General features: G+C 41.5%; 1 protein-coding gene across 2 annotated transcripts in view; it reads right to left on the bottom strand.

Moving 5' to 3' along the window:
* Positions 1 to 21740, bottom strand: part of TTC17 (tetratricopeptide repeat domain 17) — a 77750-nt gene that overhangs the window by 6472 nt on the left and 49538 nt on the right. The window contains exons 17-22 of one of the 2 annotated variants that reach the window (XM_081153213.1): positions 18282 to 18452; positions 10665 to 10924; positions 10055 to 10208; positions 4749 to 4869; positions 2537 to 2696; positions 1584 to 1667 (exon numbers count right to left, since the gene is read on the bottom strand). In XM_081153213.1, the coding sequence (XP_081009339.1) occupies positions 1584 to 1667; positions 2537 to 2696; positions 4749 to 4869; positions 10055 to 10208; positions 10665 to 10924; positions 18282 to 18452 (950 nt within the window). The remainder of the gene's footprint in view (positions 1 to 1583; positions 1668 to 2536; positions 2697 to 4748; positions 4870 to 10054; positions 10209 to 10664; positions 10925 to 18281; positions 18453 to 21740) is intronic. The other variant, XM_081153212.1, reaches the window with a different exon arrangement.

The following is a 21740-nucleotide window of genomic DNA, read 5'->3' as shown; positions in this document are numbered from 1 at the left end:
TGGTGGCCAGCCCAGAGGAGTCTCCACATGTCTGCAGGTGCACGAATGACGCCAAGTGAGACCAGAAGAAATGCCCAGCTGAGCTCAACTCAGACTGCAGAATCTGGAGCCGATAATAGTTCTGTTTTAAGCCAGTACATTTTGGGGTGGTTTTTTAGGCAGAAACAGATAACTGAAATAGTATTTGGTATCAAAAATGGAGTGTTGCCATAACAAAGTTAAAACATGTGGCATCAGCTTTGGGAACGGGTTGGAGACATTTGCTGGAAGAGCAGCTGTGAGACTATTCCAGCAGGCTGGCGAGCACCGAGGAGCTTGCTGCTGGAGGCTGGAAAGAGGCACTGCTGTCTATTGGCGAAACACAGTGAGGCTGCATCTTTCAATAAAGAAAATGTTATACCCTGTCCTAACACAGTTGTGGGCCTAGTGAGGACTTCCAGGAAGAGTGCTGGAAGTGACAAATGGATTTTTAAAACTCATGTATAATATGGTAGTAGAGAGAAGAGCTAAATGAGGAACTGTGTGGTTTTCAAGCAGAATTTAGAGAAAATGCTTTCGAGGTGTCATTTGCAGGGTTAGAAAATGAAACTTTATCAATGGCCAGGAATAGTCCCTACTCTGGAAGTGCAGGAGATGGTAACATATGTCCAGATGGATTTCAGACTAATATGCAACAGTGACTGTCATGTGCTTTCCGCTTCCTTTCTTAAACTAATGCGACTGTCCTATCCCTACCACACTGGCTCGTCAGACTGCAAGTTGAGTTCATTCTCTTAATCACTATATTCTTCAATGTTATATAGTGATAAAATGGAGAGAGATGGAAGCCTAAAGTAATTAATTTTAATGTAAAAAATCCTCCTCTCTACATTAGCATTTTTCAAACTTTTTCATCTCATGGTACACATAAACTAATTACTGAAATTCTGGGGCACACCAAAATATATATTATAGTTTTTGCTGATCTGACAAAAAATAGGTATAATTTTGATTCATTTACATAGGATGGCTATTGTTGTGTTGACTGTTGTCATTTTTTTTTTTTTTTTGACAATCTAAGGGAAATAGTCAGCTGTTGCATGTTTTAAAAATTCTCGCAGCACAGCGGTTGAAAATCGCTGCTCTACATAAATATGACACAGAGGCGGCAGATGAGTTCTATTTTCTGTAGGCTGTACGAAAATGCAGTTTTGCAAATATTCTGTTTCACAATTTCAAGAGAAAAAGATATTTAAAGCTGTATTTCCTACCATCCACAATCTGAAATACCAAGTATTCCCCTCTACTAGAACCCTGGCTTATTTCATGTACCGAGACACCATGGTTCCCAGGACCGCCACCCCTACACACCCATGCTGGAGTAAAGATGACGGATTAGGGAGTTTCATCACAGAAGGCAAGCAAAGTAGCAAAAGGTGCTGACCAAGTGATGAGAAAAGTAATGGAAAAGTGACTGAAACACTGGGTGGAGATATTACATTACCCTTTTAGTGACCAAGTGCTAAGTAACTAAGAGTCTGGAAAATAATCTGCAAAAGTTAGAAGGTGGGCAATATTCCCAGCTCTCCTGCTGGGTGACTTACCTTTTCCAACACTTTGGCAATTCGGGTACCGATTTGTTCAAGGGACTGTTGCGGGTACTGGTCTTTGCCGAGATTCTGTAACACCTGCACAGGAGGAAGGTGGGGGTTAGAGGAGTGAAAGTGAGGCAGGGCCTAGACAACTCTGCTGAGGCTGACCCGCACAAGTTCTTTCTCCTTTCTCCAGGGCACAATCTGCAGTCCTGTGGTGAGGCATTTTATGGAAGACCCAGGTAAGGCCATTATATCATCCCTCAGTCTCCCCTAGTTAACAAAAATTATAGACATGTAGAAAATGCAGTCATTATAACAATGTCAGAAAATAAAGAAAAGAGACACTGTCTGTAATCCTGTCACCCAGACACAACCACTGTTAGTATCTTTCCATCTACCTTTCGGATTTTTCTACGTATACATACATTATTCCTCTCACAGGATCTGGGCTCACAGTGCACACCGTCACCATTTTCACATAATAAATTTCTTCGTGCCACTAAATGGATTCCTATACATCTTTCTTACGACTCCACTGTCTACTATCTTACATCTATACCAACATTTATGTCACAAATCCTCAATTGTTGGATATTGTGCCATATTTTCCCGATTCTTCTTGGTATACTGTGGGTCTGCCCTCCATTCTTTCCTGTTTTAGAATGCCACCAGGAGAATTAACTGTCGCAAATATTTCTTGTAAGAGCCTCTGTCTGAGAGCAAGAAGAATGCTACCCACCTTGAGGAGTGAATCAGAATTAAAATTGCCTGGGCATAAAAAGAAAGCACAAGCTCAGTCCCAGGGCCTGAAAGAAATCAGGCTTAGCCTAAAGCCACTGAAATGACAGCCAACTGAAAAAAGGCAAAAAAACCTGGCCTGGCAACTGTGTTTTCCCCTCTCAGTTACACCAAAACTGGGGGACTAAAAACTACAGACAAGCTGAGTAAAACTGAGCACTCACCTCTGTTAGCTGGCTCTCGCCTGTGTAGTGCAGGCTGGCTCGGTTGGAAACCCCATGCAAGTGGTCCAGGGTGTGCATGCTGGTGGGAAGATTGCCATTGCAAAGAGGCTCCATTGCTGGCTGCTGGATTGGAGTGGCAAAGTCTATGTGTTCTGTGATGCTGAAAATGGAGATGACCACATTAGCCATGGAAAACTTGAGTGGTGGGAGAAAGTGTTAATAATCAGCTGATCATAACTTCATTATGTCATTAGGATTGTCTGGAACCACAGAATCTCAGGCTGGAGGACACCTCAGAAATTATTCAGTCTGATCTCTCATTACACAGGTGCAAGGACTCCAGTGCCTGGCGATAACTTTCCGTTGAATGTGTGAATCAAGATCATAACCCAGATCAAAGGAGCAGTGTTGGGATCTGAGTCCTGCCACCAAGAGATTTTCCCTACCACCTAAGTGGCCTCCTTTCTGTGCTCCATGTGGTCTGATTTGCTCCCTCCTGCTGCTCCCTTTTTCTCATGGGGAGGTTTTAAACCAGGTGGGTTTGGATTGCTTTTTCCAGGGTATAGATTAGTGATCGATACCCATGAGTTGTTCCTATTTTATTTTCCCTTTATGCATAGAAACACACATGCCCCCCACAGAAGTTTAGATAGTATATTTTATACAAAAACAGCTGTCCATGGTATCTACATATAAATGTAAGTACTTCCCTTCATGGGCCAAAAGTGGTAATTTTCCTGCGATATATAGGCTAACTGTTATTTACTGTCACATATACTAATATGGCAAACTGGCACTGCCAAGCTCTATCTCTAGTTATTTAGTACCAGGGCTATCATAATGAACAAAACACACCTAGTCCCTGCTGTTATGGTGCTCACAGTTTTGTGAGTGACTTAACTATGACAAGTGTGATGAATTATAAAAGATAAAAACATGGTACAATGTCAGTGCTACACTGCAGGAGGGTATCTATTTCCTCTGTGCTGATGGAGGAGGGAGAGGGCTAGGGAAGAATTACCTGAGGAAGGAAGATTTAAGTGAGACCAGAGGATGAGTATGCATTACCAGGTAGGAAGGAGGTGGGGAGAACACAGGCGAAGGGGACACCACGTGTGAGGGCCCTGACGGGAGGTAGGACAGAGTTGGAGATGGAAAGACACGCAGGAGCAGGTGTACAGTGCGGGCCACTGTAAATAGCAGTGAGAAGTAGAGCATTTAAAAAATCATTTGACTTATAACTGAGGAAGAATTCTGAGCACTAGGGGGAGAATGGACTGAATGGAGCCAAGAGTCAATAAAGCAAGAGGACCCGCTAGGAGGCTACTGAATGAATGTAAGCAGAGATGATGGTGATCTGACTGAAGGAGGTGGCAATGGAGATGGAGAAAAGCAGATGGTTTTTGAAAAATACTCAGAGGGTGAAAATGACAAGAAGTGGTAGCAGACTGGATTTGAGGGGTAAAGGAGAGGGTTGTTAAGGATGGCTCCCCAATTTCTGGTTTAAGCACTGCTGGAGCTTTACTAGGAATAAAAATTAGAAAATACAACAATGATTTTTTTGGAAGATACGTAGTCTAGAACATTATGAGTTTAGTCTTCCTGAACCTGGGGCATCTGAGAGCTATCTAGGCAAAGAGGCAGGCAGATAATTGGATGGAGGGGTTGAGGGACTTGAAGAAAGCTCTGGTTTGGAGAGTCGAATTTGGGAATCATCAATATACTGGTGGTGCTGGAAGTTCTGGGAGTAGGTTAGTCTGACTAGGGTGATTATAAAGGCTTGGTGGTAAATCTTGGGGACTCCAACACTCAAAGGGTAGAATAGGGGCCAGCAAAAGAGAATAAGTGTCTGAGGAGGAAAAGCAGTTCTCAGAGCAGTAACCATGGGTTTTGGAAGGAGTCTGTAAATCCTGATTTGCCCTGACTCCCTTTTCAAGTGCGTGATGTCATTGAGAGACCATAGGTTTTATGCTTCTAAAACAGGGATCCAGTCTTCAATTCAAACGAAGTAAATCTGGGTAAGTTACATAAGTGTGGGCAAAGGCACTGGGAATGGGGCACATTCACTGTTCAGTGCAAATGGCCACTCCCATCTGTGGGCTGTGGTCAGCAATGGTCATCCTCTGAACCACCAACTCTAAAAGGGACAGAGGCCCAGTGCGGTCACTGGCACACGAATGCCACGGAGGAGGGAGAGGTTTAAGATACTCACTCGATGTTTTTTGAAGAAACTGCAAGCCAGGTACTCACGATGGCAGTCAGCTCTACCCAGCGGAGCTTGACACACTCGTCTGGGCTAGGCCATCCCAGACTCTGGTAGTCACGCTTTTTTCCTGGAAAAAAGCATGTAATCAATGACACAATTGCAAAGGAACACAATCCAGTGTATTATGCCCTGGTGATTACTTCACCCAAACTGGTGGATCTAAAGGTGCTAATCATTCTTTTAGTCTTTAGAATTTCTACTCTATAGAGAACTAAAATCTTGTCATTCACAGGCATGGGAATAAAGCTCTAAGCAAAGCCTTGTTCTGCAAGACAGAGAATGAAGTACAAATACATGAGTCCTCCACTGGATTCAAGACCAATCAACATGAGACAGGGGTTAAGATATTCCTCAGTGTTAACATTCTTACCAAACTTAACTTTCAACCCTCTGCATTTTGGTTTTAAAGACAACTCGAACTCTGTCAGGAGAAACACGTCTTTGAAGCAGATTTCTCAACTTGGTCCTAATTCTGCCTGAAGGTCCCAAGGAAGAGATGGCATTTGAGTTTGAAGGTTAAGAATGAGTGATATTTTAGCACCTCTGAGGTGGCAGAGGGAACAGCGTGTGCAAGCCAAGGAGGTAAAATAAGAGCATGGCTGATTCAAAGAATGGTGCTGAAGGGTAGAGAGAGGCTGGGTTATAAAGGGTCCTGTACAGCACACTAGAAGTTTGGACTTCATCCAACAGGCAATGTGGAGGCTTTGGGCCCACATCTCTCCATCTTGTTCACAGAATACTATAAGAGGTTCTGTTAAATGCTTTGCTGAAATCTAGTTCCACTCTGTCTATGGCACTTACCTGGTCTTCCAGTCTAGGAGCCCTCACCAGAAAAAGAATGACATTAGTTATGCATTATTAGTTCTTAGAAAATCTACAATGATCGTTTATGATTTCTACTCGTCACCCCCCATGGGCTCACAAACTACCTGTTTAATAATTTGCTTAGAACTTGGTCAGGATTCATCACGAAGCTTATCACTTGGAGTGGACAGAATCCATATTTACTTGAAAACTGGGATACTGAACCTCTCCAGTCTTCTCTCATCTTTTCCATGCTTTAGAACATTTCACTTTGGTGACAGTAAGTAGTTCCATGATTTCACTTGTCAGTATATTCAATGTGCAACCTGGGCCTACATACTTGAATCCAATTGAAACTGCTTAAGTGCTCTCCTATCATCTCAACCATACTGAGCTTTAATTTTCACTTTTACAAGAAATTTTTAGTTTTTTGTTTGTAAAAGTAATATAGGCTTATTATAAAGTATTTACAAAACAGAAATGCATTAGGAGAAAATACAAAATCACCTCTAGCCCTATAGGCACCCAGAGATGATCACTTCCAACACTGTGGTGTATTCTCTTCTACGTTTGTTTCTATGTACTTGTTCACTTTAGCATATTTCATCAAATTTAAGGTGTCACAGACTTTAAGGTGCACATTATTTTACATGATTTAAGAAAGAAAAACACTGCCAATTATTTAAGACACCATCAATTGTAAGATATATCTCAACTGCAGAAATATTGAAATGTAAAAGAGTATAGTCAAAATACAGGATGCTTCCTATTTTACAAAAATTGAAGTATTCTCTCTATACAGGTATACTTCAGAGATACTGCAGGCTTGGTTCCAGACCACCACAATAATGAAAATATTGCAACAGAGTGAGTCACACAATGTTTTTGGTTTCCCAATGTATATAAAAGTTGTTTACACTATACTGTAGTCTGTTAAGGGTGCAATGGCATTATCTAAAAAAATGTACATACTTTAATTAAGAATGCACTATTGCTAAAAAATGCTAACCTCACCTCAGCCTTCAGCAAGTAATAATCTTTTTGCTGGTGGAAGGTCTTGCCTTGATGTTGATGGCTGCTGACTGATCAGGTGCTAAAGGTTGGGATGGCGTGGCAAATTTTAAAAGTAAGAATAATGAAGTTTTGCCACATCGACTGCTTCTTCCTTTTACAAAAGATTTCTCTGTAGCATATGATGCTGTTTAACTGCATTTTAACCACAGTAGAACTTCTTTCAAAATTGGAGTCAATCCTCTCAGCCTCTGATGCTGCTTTATCAACTAGGTTTATGTAATATTCTAAATCCTTTGTTGTCATTTCAACAATCTCCACAGCATCTTCAGCAGGGTAGATTTCATCTCAAGAAACCACTTGCTTTCTTATCCATAAGAAGCAACTCCTCACCCGTTCAAGCTTTATCATTAGATTGCAGCAACTCAGCCCCATCTTCAGGATTTACTTCTCTTTCTAGTTCTTTTGCTGTTTCCACCACATCTGCAGTTACTTCCTCCACTTAGGTCTTGAGCCCTCAAAGTCATCATGAGGGATGGAATCGGTTTCTTCCTGACCTGTCAGTGTTGCTATTGTGACCTCTTCCTGTGACTCTCGAATGTTCTCAGTGGCGTCTAGAATGATGAACTTTGCAGAAGGTTTTCAATTTACTCTGAGCAGATCCATCAGAGGAACCACTGTCTATGACAGCTACAGCCTTATGGAATGTGTTTCTTAAATAATAAACCTCAAAAGTCAAAATTACTTCTTGATCCATGGACTGTAGAATAGATGTTGTCTTAACAGGCATGGAAATGCTGTTGTGTATCTCCAATGAAACCTGGTTGTCCATCTCCAACAGAGCTCTTGGGTGACCAGGTGCTCTGTTAATGAGCGGTGCTATTTTGAAAGAAATCTTTTTTTCTAAGCAGTAGGTCTCACTAGTGGGCTTAAAATATTCAATAAACCACGTTGTAAACAGATGTGCTGTCACCCAGGCTTTGTTGTTCCAATTACAGAGTGCAGGCAGAGTAGACTGAGCATGATTCTTAAGGGTGCTAGGATTTTCAGATGGTAAATGGGCATTGGCTCCAACTTAACATCACCAGCTACATTAGCCCCTCACAAGTGAGTCAGCCTGTCTTTTGAAGCTCTGAAGCCAGGCATTGATTTTTCCTTTTTACCTATAAAAATCCTATGTGGCAACTTCTTCCAATGTAAGAAAATCTGTTGTTTAGTGTAGCCACCTTCATTAACTATTTTACCTAGATCTGCTGGATAACTTGCTGTAGCTTCTCCACTATCACTCGCTACTTCGCCTTGCACTTTTGTTATAGGGGTGGCTTTACTGCAAAGCGCAATAAAGTGACGCACAATAAAAGGAGGTACGCCTCTATGTCGTTTATAATAAACTGCTTTTGTTCACTTACTAAATTACATACACCGTGCCTGCACAGTACGCATGCTATAATTTATTTAGGCAATTACCAACCTTTAGGTTGTTTCCACATTTTTATTACAGGCAACCCTGTGAGCAATAACTTTAATACTCCTGTCTTGGGCACTTGGAAAATGATTAACTTGGGGTAAATTATTGGAAGTAGAATTGTTGGTATATTTTTAAATTTTCTGAACATCTAGTCAAACTATACCAGAACTCATAATTCATTTTTACTGATTCTCATTGTTTGTTACACATTTAAAGACAATTTGATAAGCAAAAATGGTACGGCACTATTTATGTTTGCACATTTTTGACTACTTGTGAGGCTGAGCATTTCTCACATGTTTAGTGGCCACTGTGTGTGTGTGTGTGTGTGTGTGTATTTGGTGAACTGCCTATGTCCTTGCATGTATTTTATTGAAATGCTGCCTTTCTCTTATTGGTTTGTAGGTGCTCTTTAAATGATATTGATATCCTTTGCTTATCATATATTCTGTAAATATTCTGCGGAAGTATTATACAAATATTTTGCAAAAAATACTTTGTTTCAGTCCTTTGTCTTTCTATTTTATGTTGTTTTCTGGTGCTAGAATTATTTTTTTCTTTCTTTCGGCTTTAGAAAAAGTTCCTTTTCACCTTAAATGTATATAAATAACCATCTAAATTTTCTTCATGATTTTATTACATTGACTGTTTAACCCATTGCAGTGTTCGCTTCCATAACAACATTTCACAGTTTGAACGATTTGTCTTTGCTCCAGAAGACAGACCTGACAAAGGAAGTGTTCCTTTCTTTTGTAACCTGCTAACACATGCTATGTTCCTTAAACAGTAATGCTACTTCATGCTTTTAACTCCAGTCATGACAAAAATGTCCTTTTTGGTGTCCTTACTATTTTTCACAAGTCACAGTTCATTCTGGGAGTTAGCCATTTTACTGTGTGCCCTCTGCTTTGAGCTTTGGTAAGTGCTTGCACCAAATTAAATAAGACATTTTTAGAAAGTTACCTTGAATTTTCAAAGTCCAAGACAGTGAAAATAGCCCCACACCCTTTTTTTTTTTTTAAATCCTCACCTGAGGATATGTCTTTATTGATTTTTTTTAGAAAGAGAGGGAGAGAGGGAGGGAGAGGGGGAGAGAGAGAGAGAGAGAGAGAGAGAGAGAGAGAGACACTGATGTGAAAGAGAAACATCGATCAGTTGCCTCCCATACATGCCCTGACCAGGGACTGAATCTGCAATCTAGGTATGTGCCCTGACCCCCAGAATTGAACCTGAAACCTTTTTGGTGCATGGGATGATGCTCCAACTAACTGGGCCTGGCCAGGACAAAACATCCTTTAAAAAAGATATTTTTTATAAAGAAATTTTATCAGCACTTCACTGCTGGAAAAGAAAGTCAACTGGACTTACGGGATAGCTGTGAGCCTGGAGTCCAGAGATGGATTTTGGAGCAACTATGTACATGTCAGATTTTGATGTATTTGCATTTTTCCTGGTGAGTAGTGTTAAAGCATTTATCCAGTACTTAAAGAGATATCTGACACACAAAAATGTTACTAGTTAATATGTATTGAGCCCTATGTGCCCAGTTCATTTAAAGCACTTTACATGTATGAACTCAATATAATCCTCACAACCACCCTATAAGATAGACACAGTTATTATTCCCCTTTTATAGGTAAAGAAAACGAGGCATAGGGAACTGAATGGCAGAATTGGTATTTGAGCCCACGGAATCAGTCTCAAACCCACATTTTTATATATTAACCTAGACTTTTAAGTTAAGAATCAATAGGACATTTAAGCTCAAGATAAAAAGAATATAGGCCAAATAGCCAATGGTAAAAACGTGAAGTAACTGTCAAAACAAACTTTTTATATCAATGATTGGCTTCTTGCTCACTTAGCCCAGTTACCTTCTCATCTACTTAAGTCACAAACATATCCTTTGTGAGAGCTGAAACAGTGAAATCTGAAAGAAGAAACTGGCATATTAAACATTCAAATGTACCTTGTGGTCCAGGTGATGCCACCTTTGGGCCAGTGATCTCCAGGTTTGCTTGGGAGCGCTGTACATTTTCTGCTTGATTGGATTCTATCTTTTTCCCAGGAGCTTTTTTATGATCTCCTTTGGGTTTCTTTACACGTTTGACCTGGAATGTGATCTGAGAAATAGAAACATGTTAGGGACAAGTGAGACTAGTGATCAAATCTGTCAATGGCTGTGGGTATTGGTGGCTTTAAGAAAAACCAGTCCTGTGCTGAGGTTGTTTTCTTGCTGTTTAATTCTTAAAGGTCTAAATAAAGAATGTTTAGTGAAATAAAAATAGTAACCTAGCCTTGAAGGAAACTGAAAATTAAGATGTCTGAACTGGGTCGTCCCCAATCTACAGGCTTCGAGCGTGGCCTCGCACCCACCCCACTTCCTCTGCCTCCTGGAAGGGCTAGCAATACATAAGTAGCATGAAATGCTTCCTGCAGTACATTTCCAACGTGAAGGCTGGCTGGAGCCTGGGGTAAAGTAGTGCTACACCCCCAACGGAAACATCACACGTGGAAACAAGGAACCCCTCCCCCAAAGACCGGGCTAGTTTGGTAAGAACCAGGTTGGCAGCGCTCACCCATTCCGTCGCTTCGTCGTCTTCACTTCTGCAGTCTCCGTAGCAAGAGCTTTTGGCCATTCCGTCCTGGGGACCTTTCTTCAGCACCCGTATCCCCTGCAAGTCCAGACGCCGCCCTTTCATCTCCAGGGCTCCCCCAAAGCCGTCCAGAGGCCACGCCTGTTGAAATTCATCCACCAAAGCCAAGATCTCTTCTGACATTTTGGTTTCGTCTGAATTCTCTATCTCATCAGAACCATTGCTTTCTTCAGCCACTGTACCTGAAATTCAAGAGCCAGCCTGTTATTAAAAATTACACAGTATTCGTTCAAGTGTCTGAGTGACGCCAACCTTGCTTTCTGAGAAAAGTTTTGGCTCTGGTTAGAGGCACTTCTCTACCCTGCTTTCATAACAATACTATTTGGCATCCTCAAAATTCCTAATAAAATATCATCTTTGTCATGGAGCTTTGTCAAGAGCCAGTGGAGACCAACGGCAGCGGCTGGGTGGCAGGCGCAGCCCACGTTCCCCACGAGCCTGAGGATGGCTGTTTTATGTATGGATTTTGTGCAAAAAAGACCAACTCGCTCTAGATATAAGACACACATGGCAAAGATCAAGTTTGTTATGTTATTTAATATAGGCTTCTCCAGGTTTTATTCAATAGCATAGGAAAGGCCATAGCTGCATGTCTAGACCACTCAGTCTAATTGCCTTAAGTGAACAATGGTTTGTTTAATAGGAAATTATCTAATTCCACACGAAGACTCCTATTTTCACTAATGGCTGATATAAGAAATAGCAATATGCTAGTAATAAAATAGCAAATTTTTCCTAAAATGGTTATCAAGGTATTATTTGTTATGTTTCTCAGGTTTCTTATGTAAAGATTCCCATGGATGTTTCTCATCACAATGGCCTAGTAAAGATTCTTTCTCCTGAGAAGTTGACACATTTCCATTATTACACATTGAAGGCGACACACCCTATGAATTCCCCTCTATGCTCAGAGAACTAGGAAGCTCAGGGAAAAATTACTCTGAGTCTCTTAATAGAATGCCTTCCTTTAAAAAAAATTCTTTACTACTTACATTATTTTGAATTAATGGCTGAATCTGATATTGTGTGTTCTATTAAAGTTATCTCCAATCCTTTTTGGAAGTAGGGAGGGCATAAAAACAGATAACAAAGTGAAATGCCTGCTTTCGTAATATGTACCCACTGCACAACCTGAGAGCTTGGAGCTGATTGCTCACAAAATGCTAGTCTACATTACCCCAGTGATCTTCAATTGGTAATTCCAGCTTGTTCGGTGATTTAGAACATGGTATTAAAAAAGCCAGGGTCAGGAATCTCATATCCACGCAGACCTATGTAGCCACTGTGAGTAACCCACGTTAGAAATGCATAATATTCTTCTCTGAGGAGGCTTGGGTGAGAGAGATGGCTGACTACCATTGCTAAAACTCACTTAAAGCTTTGAGCCCTACTCACAGAAGATGCAGTGTCACCCTCACCTCTGGTGGCATGTCTGTCTCCCATTCCCCATTCTACTCCAGAGAACGGGAAAGTCTGTTGTCAGTGCCACCAGAAATCTCTGTCATTCTTTCTTGAAAAAGCTACAGGGCTCTTCTAGTTGTAACAAGTGACTACAAAATGTACTACTGTCCTTGCAAGGAAGTTTCTTTTAGGTTTTTCTGAACCAATCTGCTGGTTTCTATAGATAATGATGATGATGAAGAAGAAGAATGGAGTTCTGAAACAAGCGTAAAGTAAAATAGGGGTTTGCAAAATAGAATATTCAAATAAAAATGGTTGGTTACTTGCCTAAGTTTGTGGCCAGTAGTATAAAGGTAGAGTTGACAAAGAGTTTTAATTTTCAGAGTCTATCTTGTTTGTTACTGTGTCCGGAATGTCCAAGCACAGAATGAATGAACGGGAACTCAGAAATAGTTTGGTTTGTGAGGTTCTCGGGACTCTGCTGCTCCTGCCTTTTCTCTGTCCTGCTGACTTTTTAAACTCTAAGGTTTACCTTCCCATGTGGTGAAGCACGGCCAACCCAGCTGAGTGGTAAGCAACAGGAAGGCGGGCATGACTTCAGCATAATGAGCAGCACACTATGTCATTTACAAAGTTCTCCGCGGGAACCCAGGAAAGCAGCTGGACAGGGTTGCTACAGGGATCCCAAACAGCAACTTGGAGAACTTCGTCTTGTTGACTCTAAGTATTCCTCATGCTATTTTAGCTTCTTCTCCTTCCTTCTCCTATGGATACTACGGGGCTGCTTGCACCTGGTCCTGAGACAGAAAAGGATTTTTCAACCAATTTGGCCATAGCCAAGAACATGGGTTTAAAGAAATGTGGCTTTTGGCCAAAAGGAGCCTGCAGGTAACTAATTCTCCAGTGTATAGTTAGAGCTTCCTATGGATGCTATGTTTGGAGAATTTAGAAAGCATTTCTGTTGTTTACTTGCAGAGTCCCCAAAGGTTAATGCCTCCTTGTGCCCATGCCATGAGGTAATATATATCATTTAAAAGTTCTTAGAGAAAGGGGCTTTCATTGATGAAAATCAATACTCAACTAAAGCGAGACTATGGCTTCTGCTGCTGGCAGCCAGTAGGTCTTTTCAAAGGCTGCTGGGGTGGGTGATAGCAATTCCTAGAGAACAACACTACAGAAAGGAGAGGAAGAGGAAGACAATACATGTGCAGAGTTAGAAGAAAGATAAACCAGAGTTCATTTATTTAAAGCTTACTCTGTGCCCATCTACACGTATAAGCTATGTAAACGGGAACAAAAGGGATAGGAACCTGAGGGATCTGACCCTGAGGAATTAAATGAATTAATAATCAAGTTGAAGACACAAAACTGTACACATTAAACAAGAAAATGTGCACATTTAAATATTTTTTGCAAGGGAAAAAGTACGACGGTAGTCACAAAGTGCTTCCTAGAGGAAGGCAGACGTTGTGAGGCAGGATTTAGACAGAACAGAGGGCCGGGGAAGGCACTCCCCAGAGTGACGGCACTAATGAAGCATGCACACAGATACTCGCATTACCCACACACACAGGCACAAGGAAGGTATATGCGAAGGCACTACTAACTTCCAATTAACTGGGACAAAAAACGTATGCAGGTGTTATCAGCAAATAAGAGGCTTAGGAAGGTGGGAGACACTGAGAATATCTGGGAGTCAGGAAGAAGGCTCACTGGGAAGGGAGCCTCTTGTTGGCTCAGCAGAACGAGATGAGAGCCACAGTATTTATGAAGGTTAGAGGAGTAAATCAGTAGGTGTATTTGGGAGTGGGGAGGGGGTAAGGGGAGCAGGACAGAGGATAGAGGCCAATTAGAAAGGTTATTTCAATAACCTATAGAAGAGTTATATGAAGGGAGGCTGACTTAGGGTGAGGGCAAAGGGACTTTTTAAAAAGGGAGGGGAAGAAGTATGTAACGAAATTTCAATGGAGAAAAATTAATAGAACTTGGTACTTAAATGGATTTAAGGGCAAATAACAGGGTAAATTCAAAGATGATTTTAAGATTTTAAAGCCTAATGTGAAACAGTGGGCTTTTACTAGGTGAATGCAGTTTGGGAATCTGAGTATGACAACAGAAGGCTGTTTACAAAGACACTGGAACTAGGAAAGGCAATGGGATAGAGCACTGAGATTTGTGAGCCCCGCAGAAGACCTAAGAAGGGCTCCTGGTAGCTAACTGGGCTCCAATTTTATAACAGAGCCTAGCAGCCATTCCTACACATGGGCTTCCCGTGCAAAGTGCGCTTCAGGGAGAACCCTGCGCTGCCTGCCTGCCTGCACTGTCTCTGGCCTGGAGCAGCCCTTATAAAGGAGCTCCCGGAATCCAGGTTCAACCAACAGGACTCCGGCTTTCCATCCAATTGGAGCTGCGCAGCTGACTACTCAGAGCAGCTCTATTGCGACCAGTCAGGACACTGCCTCTTGGACCAACCAAATTGCAAGGATTAGGAGTCCTCAAATCCTTTGCATCAGGATAGACCAATCAGAGACCAGGGGCGGGGACTTCTGTCCATATAAGCCAGCTACCCTCTGGCTCCAAGAGCTCACTTTCCCTTCCCACCAAGACTTAAGATTGTGTTTCCCTGCCTAGAGCTGAAACACTGAGATGTCTCACTGCAGACAAGTGCCTGGCTGACGGGGGGCCTGGACCCAGGGCCGCCTCACAGCTGTGCTGTTTTCACAGCTGTGCAGTATCACCACTGAGCTCTTCGCACTGAAGTTTCCTTCTTCATTGCACCCCAAATTGGGGATTCCTGTTGGTGTTGAATCAGCGCCAATGACCACCAGTTGACAGATCTTAGATGCTTATGCATGAATTCACTTAAACATTTGTTGCTGTGTCTAACCATGTGCTGAATGAAGGCTTGGAATATAACAACCCATAGAGCTTAGAGTCTAGGCTAGAATGGATGGAGGAATGTTTCTCCGGACATGGTTCAATAGCAGCTGGGAATACGGAATTCAGGTTTGGTGAGGGGTCTGGATTGTAGAAGAATTGCAGAAGGTTTTAAACTGTGCCTGAAGCAAGAAGAATAAGTATTAGGCTTGCTGCCTGCGGGACAGATGGTATGACATAAACAGAAAAAAGGCCGAGACCCATAGCTCTGCTGTTTTACCTTCATTAACACGGACCGTTCTTACACTGGAGAAGGGAGGGTAAAAACTGTGACATGAAGAGACTATGAGCGCCTGCAGAGAGGCTTCTGAGAGTTTAGTTTTTCACTTGGATGAATCCTCTCTCAGGGTGCTGGGAAAGCCATGGTAGGTAACCTGTCAAGAATCACACCAACTAGGGGAAGTGCAGAGAGAAGGAGAGAAGTGTGTGTTGTCCTGATTCAAAAAGAAAATGAAAACCTGGGGAAATAAAGAAAACAGAAAGAAGAAGGGAGGGAAAAGGAGTCCAGTACTACCTTGCCGTGTGTGAGGCACACCTGTAGTCGTGGCTCAGCCTGGGAACCTCAGTGTAAGAGCTTTTCAAAGCAGAGGACATTCACAGAAAAGTGACTTGGCGAAAGTACTCAAAACAAAGACACACATATAAAGTTATAACGCACACGCACACACACACACATATCCAGATACACTTCTGTTGCCGTAAGGTTGCCCAACAGTCCATTTCTGAAAAAGACTCACCTTTATTCTGAGATTGTCTTTGTACTTTTTTTCCATTAAAATGTTATTATTTATATAATGGTAATGACAGATTCTACTTTTCTTTAAAAATGACCTTACCAATTAAAAAATAAAGTTCTAATCCATCAAACTCCCACTTCTGAGAACTGCAAGCAAAAGGAATTGAAGGCCTGAGAATAATTTTAATTATGCCACCTACTGAATATCTTAGGCAAGGTGCCTAAGATCACAGGGTCTCAATTTTCTCACCTATCAGATGAGCGTAGTAATAAAATACACAAAGTTAATACATAATTCTTAATACTTTGTAAATTATAAGTACCAAAAAAAGGTAGTGATTATCATAATAGTTTATGGTTACTAGAGAGGATACTAACTTTTCTCCCCCATATGTCTAAATTCTGGGAGTAACTTTCTCTGAAATGGCCCTAGCTACTGAGATGTCCATGGGGACTGCAGTTGTACCAGTTAGTATGTTCATACCAGTGGGCTTCCTAAGATGCAGTTATCAGAGACAGAAAAACTCCATTTTTAAACACAAAAGCCAAGCACAGACATTAAAGAACTTTTGTATTATATTTTTGGAGGAAATTTTAAAAAGTCCTACTAGTAAAACTAGCAAAAGTGATCATCATACTATAGACTAAATTAGCTGTCTGGAAAGGAACCCACCTTGAGAGAAAGTCTGTATGATGCTGAAGGGACCAGGAAAACATCTAGTCTCAGGGCAAATGTACTGTATCCTCAGGAGAGGGGTGGAACTAAAGAACTTAAGCACCAGGTTATAATGCCAGGTTTTATTACTTTAATAATATTTGCTGTACACAGGAATATAAATTATATAAGACATGGTATATAAGCTCAGAGTCCGATGGGAGACAAGACATACAAGCGACTAATATTGTATGACATGTGCCTTGACAGAAAGTGGAACACTGCAGATGGAACAACTAAATGCTTGGAGCCCTTTGTGAAAGCTTCACAGAGGAAGTGACATTTGAGCTGGATCTTGGAGCTGCACAGGAGATGTCCACATAAAGTAAAGAGTACACAGGGGCCATTCCCAGGCTGTGCAAAGACATGGAGGCTCAAAACAGCAGTGCACGTGGGGAATTGTGAAAGGTTTGCGCTTTCTGCCATGCACAGTACTAGTAGGTAGTTCAGTTAAAGATGAAATCGAGGGGCAAACCTACAAGTATCCCACTCTAAGACATTTGGACTCTCCCTATCAATAATAGAGAACTATTGAAAAATTTAAATGTAGTAACTTACCTGATCAGGTCTGATTTTAGAAACAACTCTGGATACACAAGAAATTGGTGACGGGTTACTTCTGCTTTTTAAATTTTGTACCATTACATATATTCTCTCTCTTACTCATCCCTTCCCTCTCCCCCTCCCCTGCTCCTTACAGTAGACGGCAGTAAGAGGCTTGGTAACAGGGAACCTACTTAAGAGCCACTGCAACAGCCCAGCAGAAATGAAGAAAGCCTGAATCTAGGCAGGGGGGACAGCAGAGATAAAGGTGAGATTCAACCAGCCTTATGAACTGAGGGATCTAGTGGTGACTGGGTGAGCTGCGATGCCACTGACAGAAAGCAGGAATACAGAAATTAGAAACAGGGTGAAACAGGGTGAAAATGAGGACAAGTTCAAGTCTGGCTATGTTAAGTTTGAAGTGCATGTGGCACAGGCGGATAAAGAGAGCACTACAGAGGGGGAAATGAGACCTGGGGTTACAGAGAATATCTTAGCTGAAAATACAGTTATGGAGTCACTGGTATATGCAAAGGTATGTGAAGCGCCAAGAGATAACATGGAGAGGGATAAGAAAAGACCAAGATTAGGATCCTGGGTAACTCAACAAATAAGGGGCAAAGTAAAGAAATGAAAGAAATTGAAAAAGATGTCTGAAGACAGGAAGAGAGCCAAGAGCAAGTGATATCCCAGAAGCCAAGAGAAGAAGGTGGGAATTTTAACAAGTGCATAGTTCCAAATGCAGTAAATTTTGGTTAAGTAGGATGAGTATTAAAAACAAGTCATACATTTTGGCAATTATGGAACTGACTCAAAATGTGGTTATAAAATGGGATTTTAGGAGGGGGGCCTGGTAGGTAGGCCCATTATTACAAATCTTTAAATTTTATTGGGTTGGCATCAATACAACTTATCTTGCCCCCCCGACTTACTCAATAGACTAATGACATTAATAGTAGTATATAAACAAATCAAATTTGTTCTAGTAAAAGATAGTGAGGCAGAGAAAAGAGAAAGAAGCGTGAAGAGCATTTTCACATTACAGCTCGTCTTCTAGCTATTTGAGCGTCACCGTCAAGAAATTGCAATGTAATAAATGAGTGACTGCTAAAAGAAGGAAACAACCTCTTGAGTAGAGAAAAGCCTAAATGTAAAGCCTGAAAGTTGACTTTACCCCATAAGCACAGCTCAGGTTGAATCAACTTACTTTCAAGTCTAAGGACATCTGAGTCCCTCCCTGAATTCTCAACAGAGAGCACAGGGTTCTCCTCTGCCCCTGTCTCAGAGGACTCTTCTTCAGCAGCATCCAATGTCCGTGAGTTGTCAAAATATTTCTGATTGTCATGGCTGTTGTCCAGGGTTTTCTCATGACAATGACCTCAATGACAAGAGACACAGACACAGCACATTAGAAACATCTCTCTTCCGTAATCCCATGGCTCAAGGTCCCCAAGCATCAAGAAGAGCAAAAAGGCGACAGTTTTTCTCCAGCTGCTGAACATACAAAATCAGTGAGCTAGAGAGCCCAAAGCCAGAGCATTACTGTGACTCAAGATTTAGCACTGAAGTTCAAGTTTCATCCGCAAGGCTATTGTAAGAACCAAGTATTTGCGGGAGACACACTGTAACAACAAAGATCACGTCCCAAGATCTCATTCCATTCATGATGAATGACTGTGAAACTTCTTTGAAAGTCAAAAACATCATAAAGTTTGCCTTCTGCCTAAATAAATCTGGAGGTAGATGAATTATAGCAGAGAAATGTAGCATTTTTTGCATAACTTAAAATGAAAGATATATCAAAAGACAAAGGATTATAAATAAAAAACCAAGGAATTAAAGGGGGATGGTGGTAGTAGGGAATCCACGTCTAAGAATTCAACATCACAAAGGTGACTTTTTCTTTTGGAAACAAACTCTGATCATGGACATAAAGATTTACTGAAGCATAAAATGTCAGATCTTGAATGTAATCATAGCACTTTCTGGTATGTGTAGTGCGCCTGACCTCTTGCACGTTGCCGGTGATTTGACGAGCTTGGACTCTATTAGGGAGTGCCTGTTAACGTGGATAAAGAGCCACTATCCAGCCCACCAGATGGTCATTCTCTGGGTAGGGGTAGCTGTGTCTGATGAGGCAGCGACGGCTCGCTGAACAGGTCTCCTCCTTGCTTAGGTTCCATGCATATACTGGCTGAAGACACATGTTCAGTAGAAGCCTACAACTTTCCTATCACTTTTTGAGTAACAGTGAATAAGTAATTTCCCTCCTTTACCAGTACATTTAAAAATGCTCTCAAAGTTTACTTTTAGAGAATGTTGTCTCAAAGAGATGTCTGTTCCCAATCAAGCTCTCTGTGGCAGCGGGAGCACAAGTCTCTTTCTGGATTTGACGACTCCCTTACAGAATCCACGATTTAGGAAAGCACTTCTCACACCATTTCCCCTGTTGGGCCAGCACACGATGGACTCAAAACCCTGCCCAACCAGTGAGTTTAGGGTAAGGGGACTAGACGTGTGGGGTCACTTTCCACCTTCCAACTCTACACTGTCACGCAGGAAGTGGTGGTTCTGGGATTTGAGTCAGTCCCATCATGTGTCTGAGGCTGCCACATTCAACAAGGCTATCTCAAAACTGCATTGTTTCAAGAGAGCTTTACACTCAAGAAACTTGGGGGGGGGGCAGTAAATACAAGATAGCAAACAATATCGAGGTAGCATACTGTGCTAAATACGGCCTTCAGAGATTAGCTTTGAGAAGGTAGATCTTGAATTTTGAAGAATAGGTAGGACTTAAAAAGGGGAAACTACAAGAACAGAAGCCTATTATTTGTTGAATGTTGTCTTTTTTTCTTCCACATACTCCTCAAAAACACCTTGTGAAATATTTTCATTTTACAGATGAGGAACAGATTCTCAGTGAAATTAAGTAACTGAACATAAGTGGCAGACCTAGGATTTGATCAGTTCTGTCTCACACAGCCTCTTGGGTCCCCACGAGTCAACGCTACTGCGGAAGCAGAGAAAGGAGAGAAGGCGTTGTGGGCAGGGAGCAACGATGTGCTGGGCAACGCAGAAGGAACAGGAATTCCCATTTGGGTTTGGGGGACGAGAGGGAAGGCATGGGGGGTGTGGGGGGTGAATGTCTGTGTGCCCATGGAGGGCTCATAGGAAAGAAGCCACGAGCAATAGTAGCTGCTTTCTTTCTCCAGGTTCTCCTGTGAGGAAGTTGCTGATTTGCCTCCACTTCTGTCTGCACCATCTAGTACGTGCAGGTAGGTAAGCACGGGGAAACTAAACATGAGTATTAAAACAAAACAGTGATGACTCTACACAGCCAATTGCATAAAGACTACTATGCAGAACATTATACTTCTCAGAGACGATTTTTTTTTTAAAGGATGTCTAGAGCAGCACATTTTAAAAATTTTTATTTATTGATTTTAGAGAGAGAAAGGGAGAGAGAAAGGGAGAAACACTGAATAGTTGTTCCACTTATTTACACATTCACTGGTTGATGCTTGTGTGTGCCCTGACTGGGGATCAAACCCGCATATCAGGATGATGCTCTAACCGAGTTACCTGGTTAGGATAAGAGACAATTCTTAATTGGGATATAAATAAGCATGACTATTAAAAGCAGAGAGAAAATAATGATGACAATGAGGCTGATAATTTTAAAACATATGTTATTTCGAGTATTCTCTGCCTTCAGCTTTGGTGGATTTGCTTCTAAAGCTTTTTCACCTTGACACAAGTTGAGTCAAACTTAATGTTACAAAAGCAAAGGACAAACCTTTAACATTGGAACCCAGTGAAATTCTAGCTGTTTCCTGCAGTTGACTCCCTCCTCCAACCTTTGTGCCTTATTTTTTCTCCCGCCCTCTTCCCATCATAAGAACTTAATTGGTCTCATCTTTTTAAATGTCTGCAATATTTTAAAATGCTTTATAAGCAATTTATAAGATATGATGTGCTCAAGATCCCAAAATGACAATTAATCCTCCTGCACAACCTCAAAACCCAGACACCCTCCTGAAGCAAACCTTGTGCGTTTAAGGATGTCTTGTCCTCCGACTCAGGAGACTGGGGCCAAAACCTCTGAGAGGGCAGAGGAGGGGACCAGTGAGAACTTGGGGAGCAAAAGGAGTACGAAGTTCATGTTTGGATATTTCTTGGAAGTAGACAGAATCAAAATGATCAAGTAAGAGCTTGTACTTTTAAGATGAGAACTGTTAATATTGATTTCCTTACGGTGACAGTTAAAAAAGCCCACTTCAGCATTCTGATATGATTTACATCATTATCTTGGCTAATAATAGAAGCCAAATTGCCTAATTTTCAGTTGCTCCTTCCAGTTGTCAGAGGAAGAACTGAAGCACTTCAGTAAGAGCGAAAGTTTCCACTCCTTGGACCACAGTATAGGTCTCCTCCAGCTCAAGGGAGGACCAATGAAAGTTGCTTACATGGAAAAATATCACTTGTCTTCCCGCAGAGGTGGGGATGATGTTTTCATTAAAGAAACACAAGGAAACGTTGGAGGGGGGAAAATGGAGACACCTACCTATAAAGTAGCGTCATCTTCCATGCACATGACTATTATTTTCTGCTGATACAAAAATGAGGAGACTGTATGGCTTAGACTAACCTTGAGAGGTGCACTTTT

Source organism: Miniopterus schreibersii (assembly GCF_964146895.1).
Source record: "Miniopterus schreibersii genome assembly, chromosome: 12".
In the NCBI taxonomy this organism is placed as follows: Eukaryota; Metazoa; Chordata; class Mammalia; order Chiroptera; family Miniopteridae; genus Miniopterus; species Miniopterus schreibersii.
The sequence above is the reverse complement of the archived record's forward strand: the minus strand, read 5'-3'. Positions and strand labels throughout refer to the sequence as shown.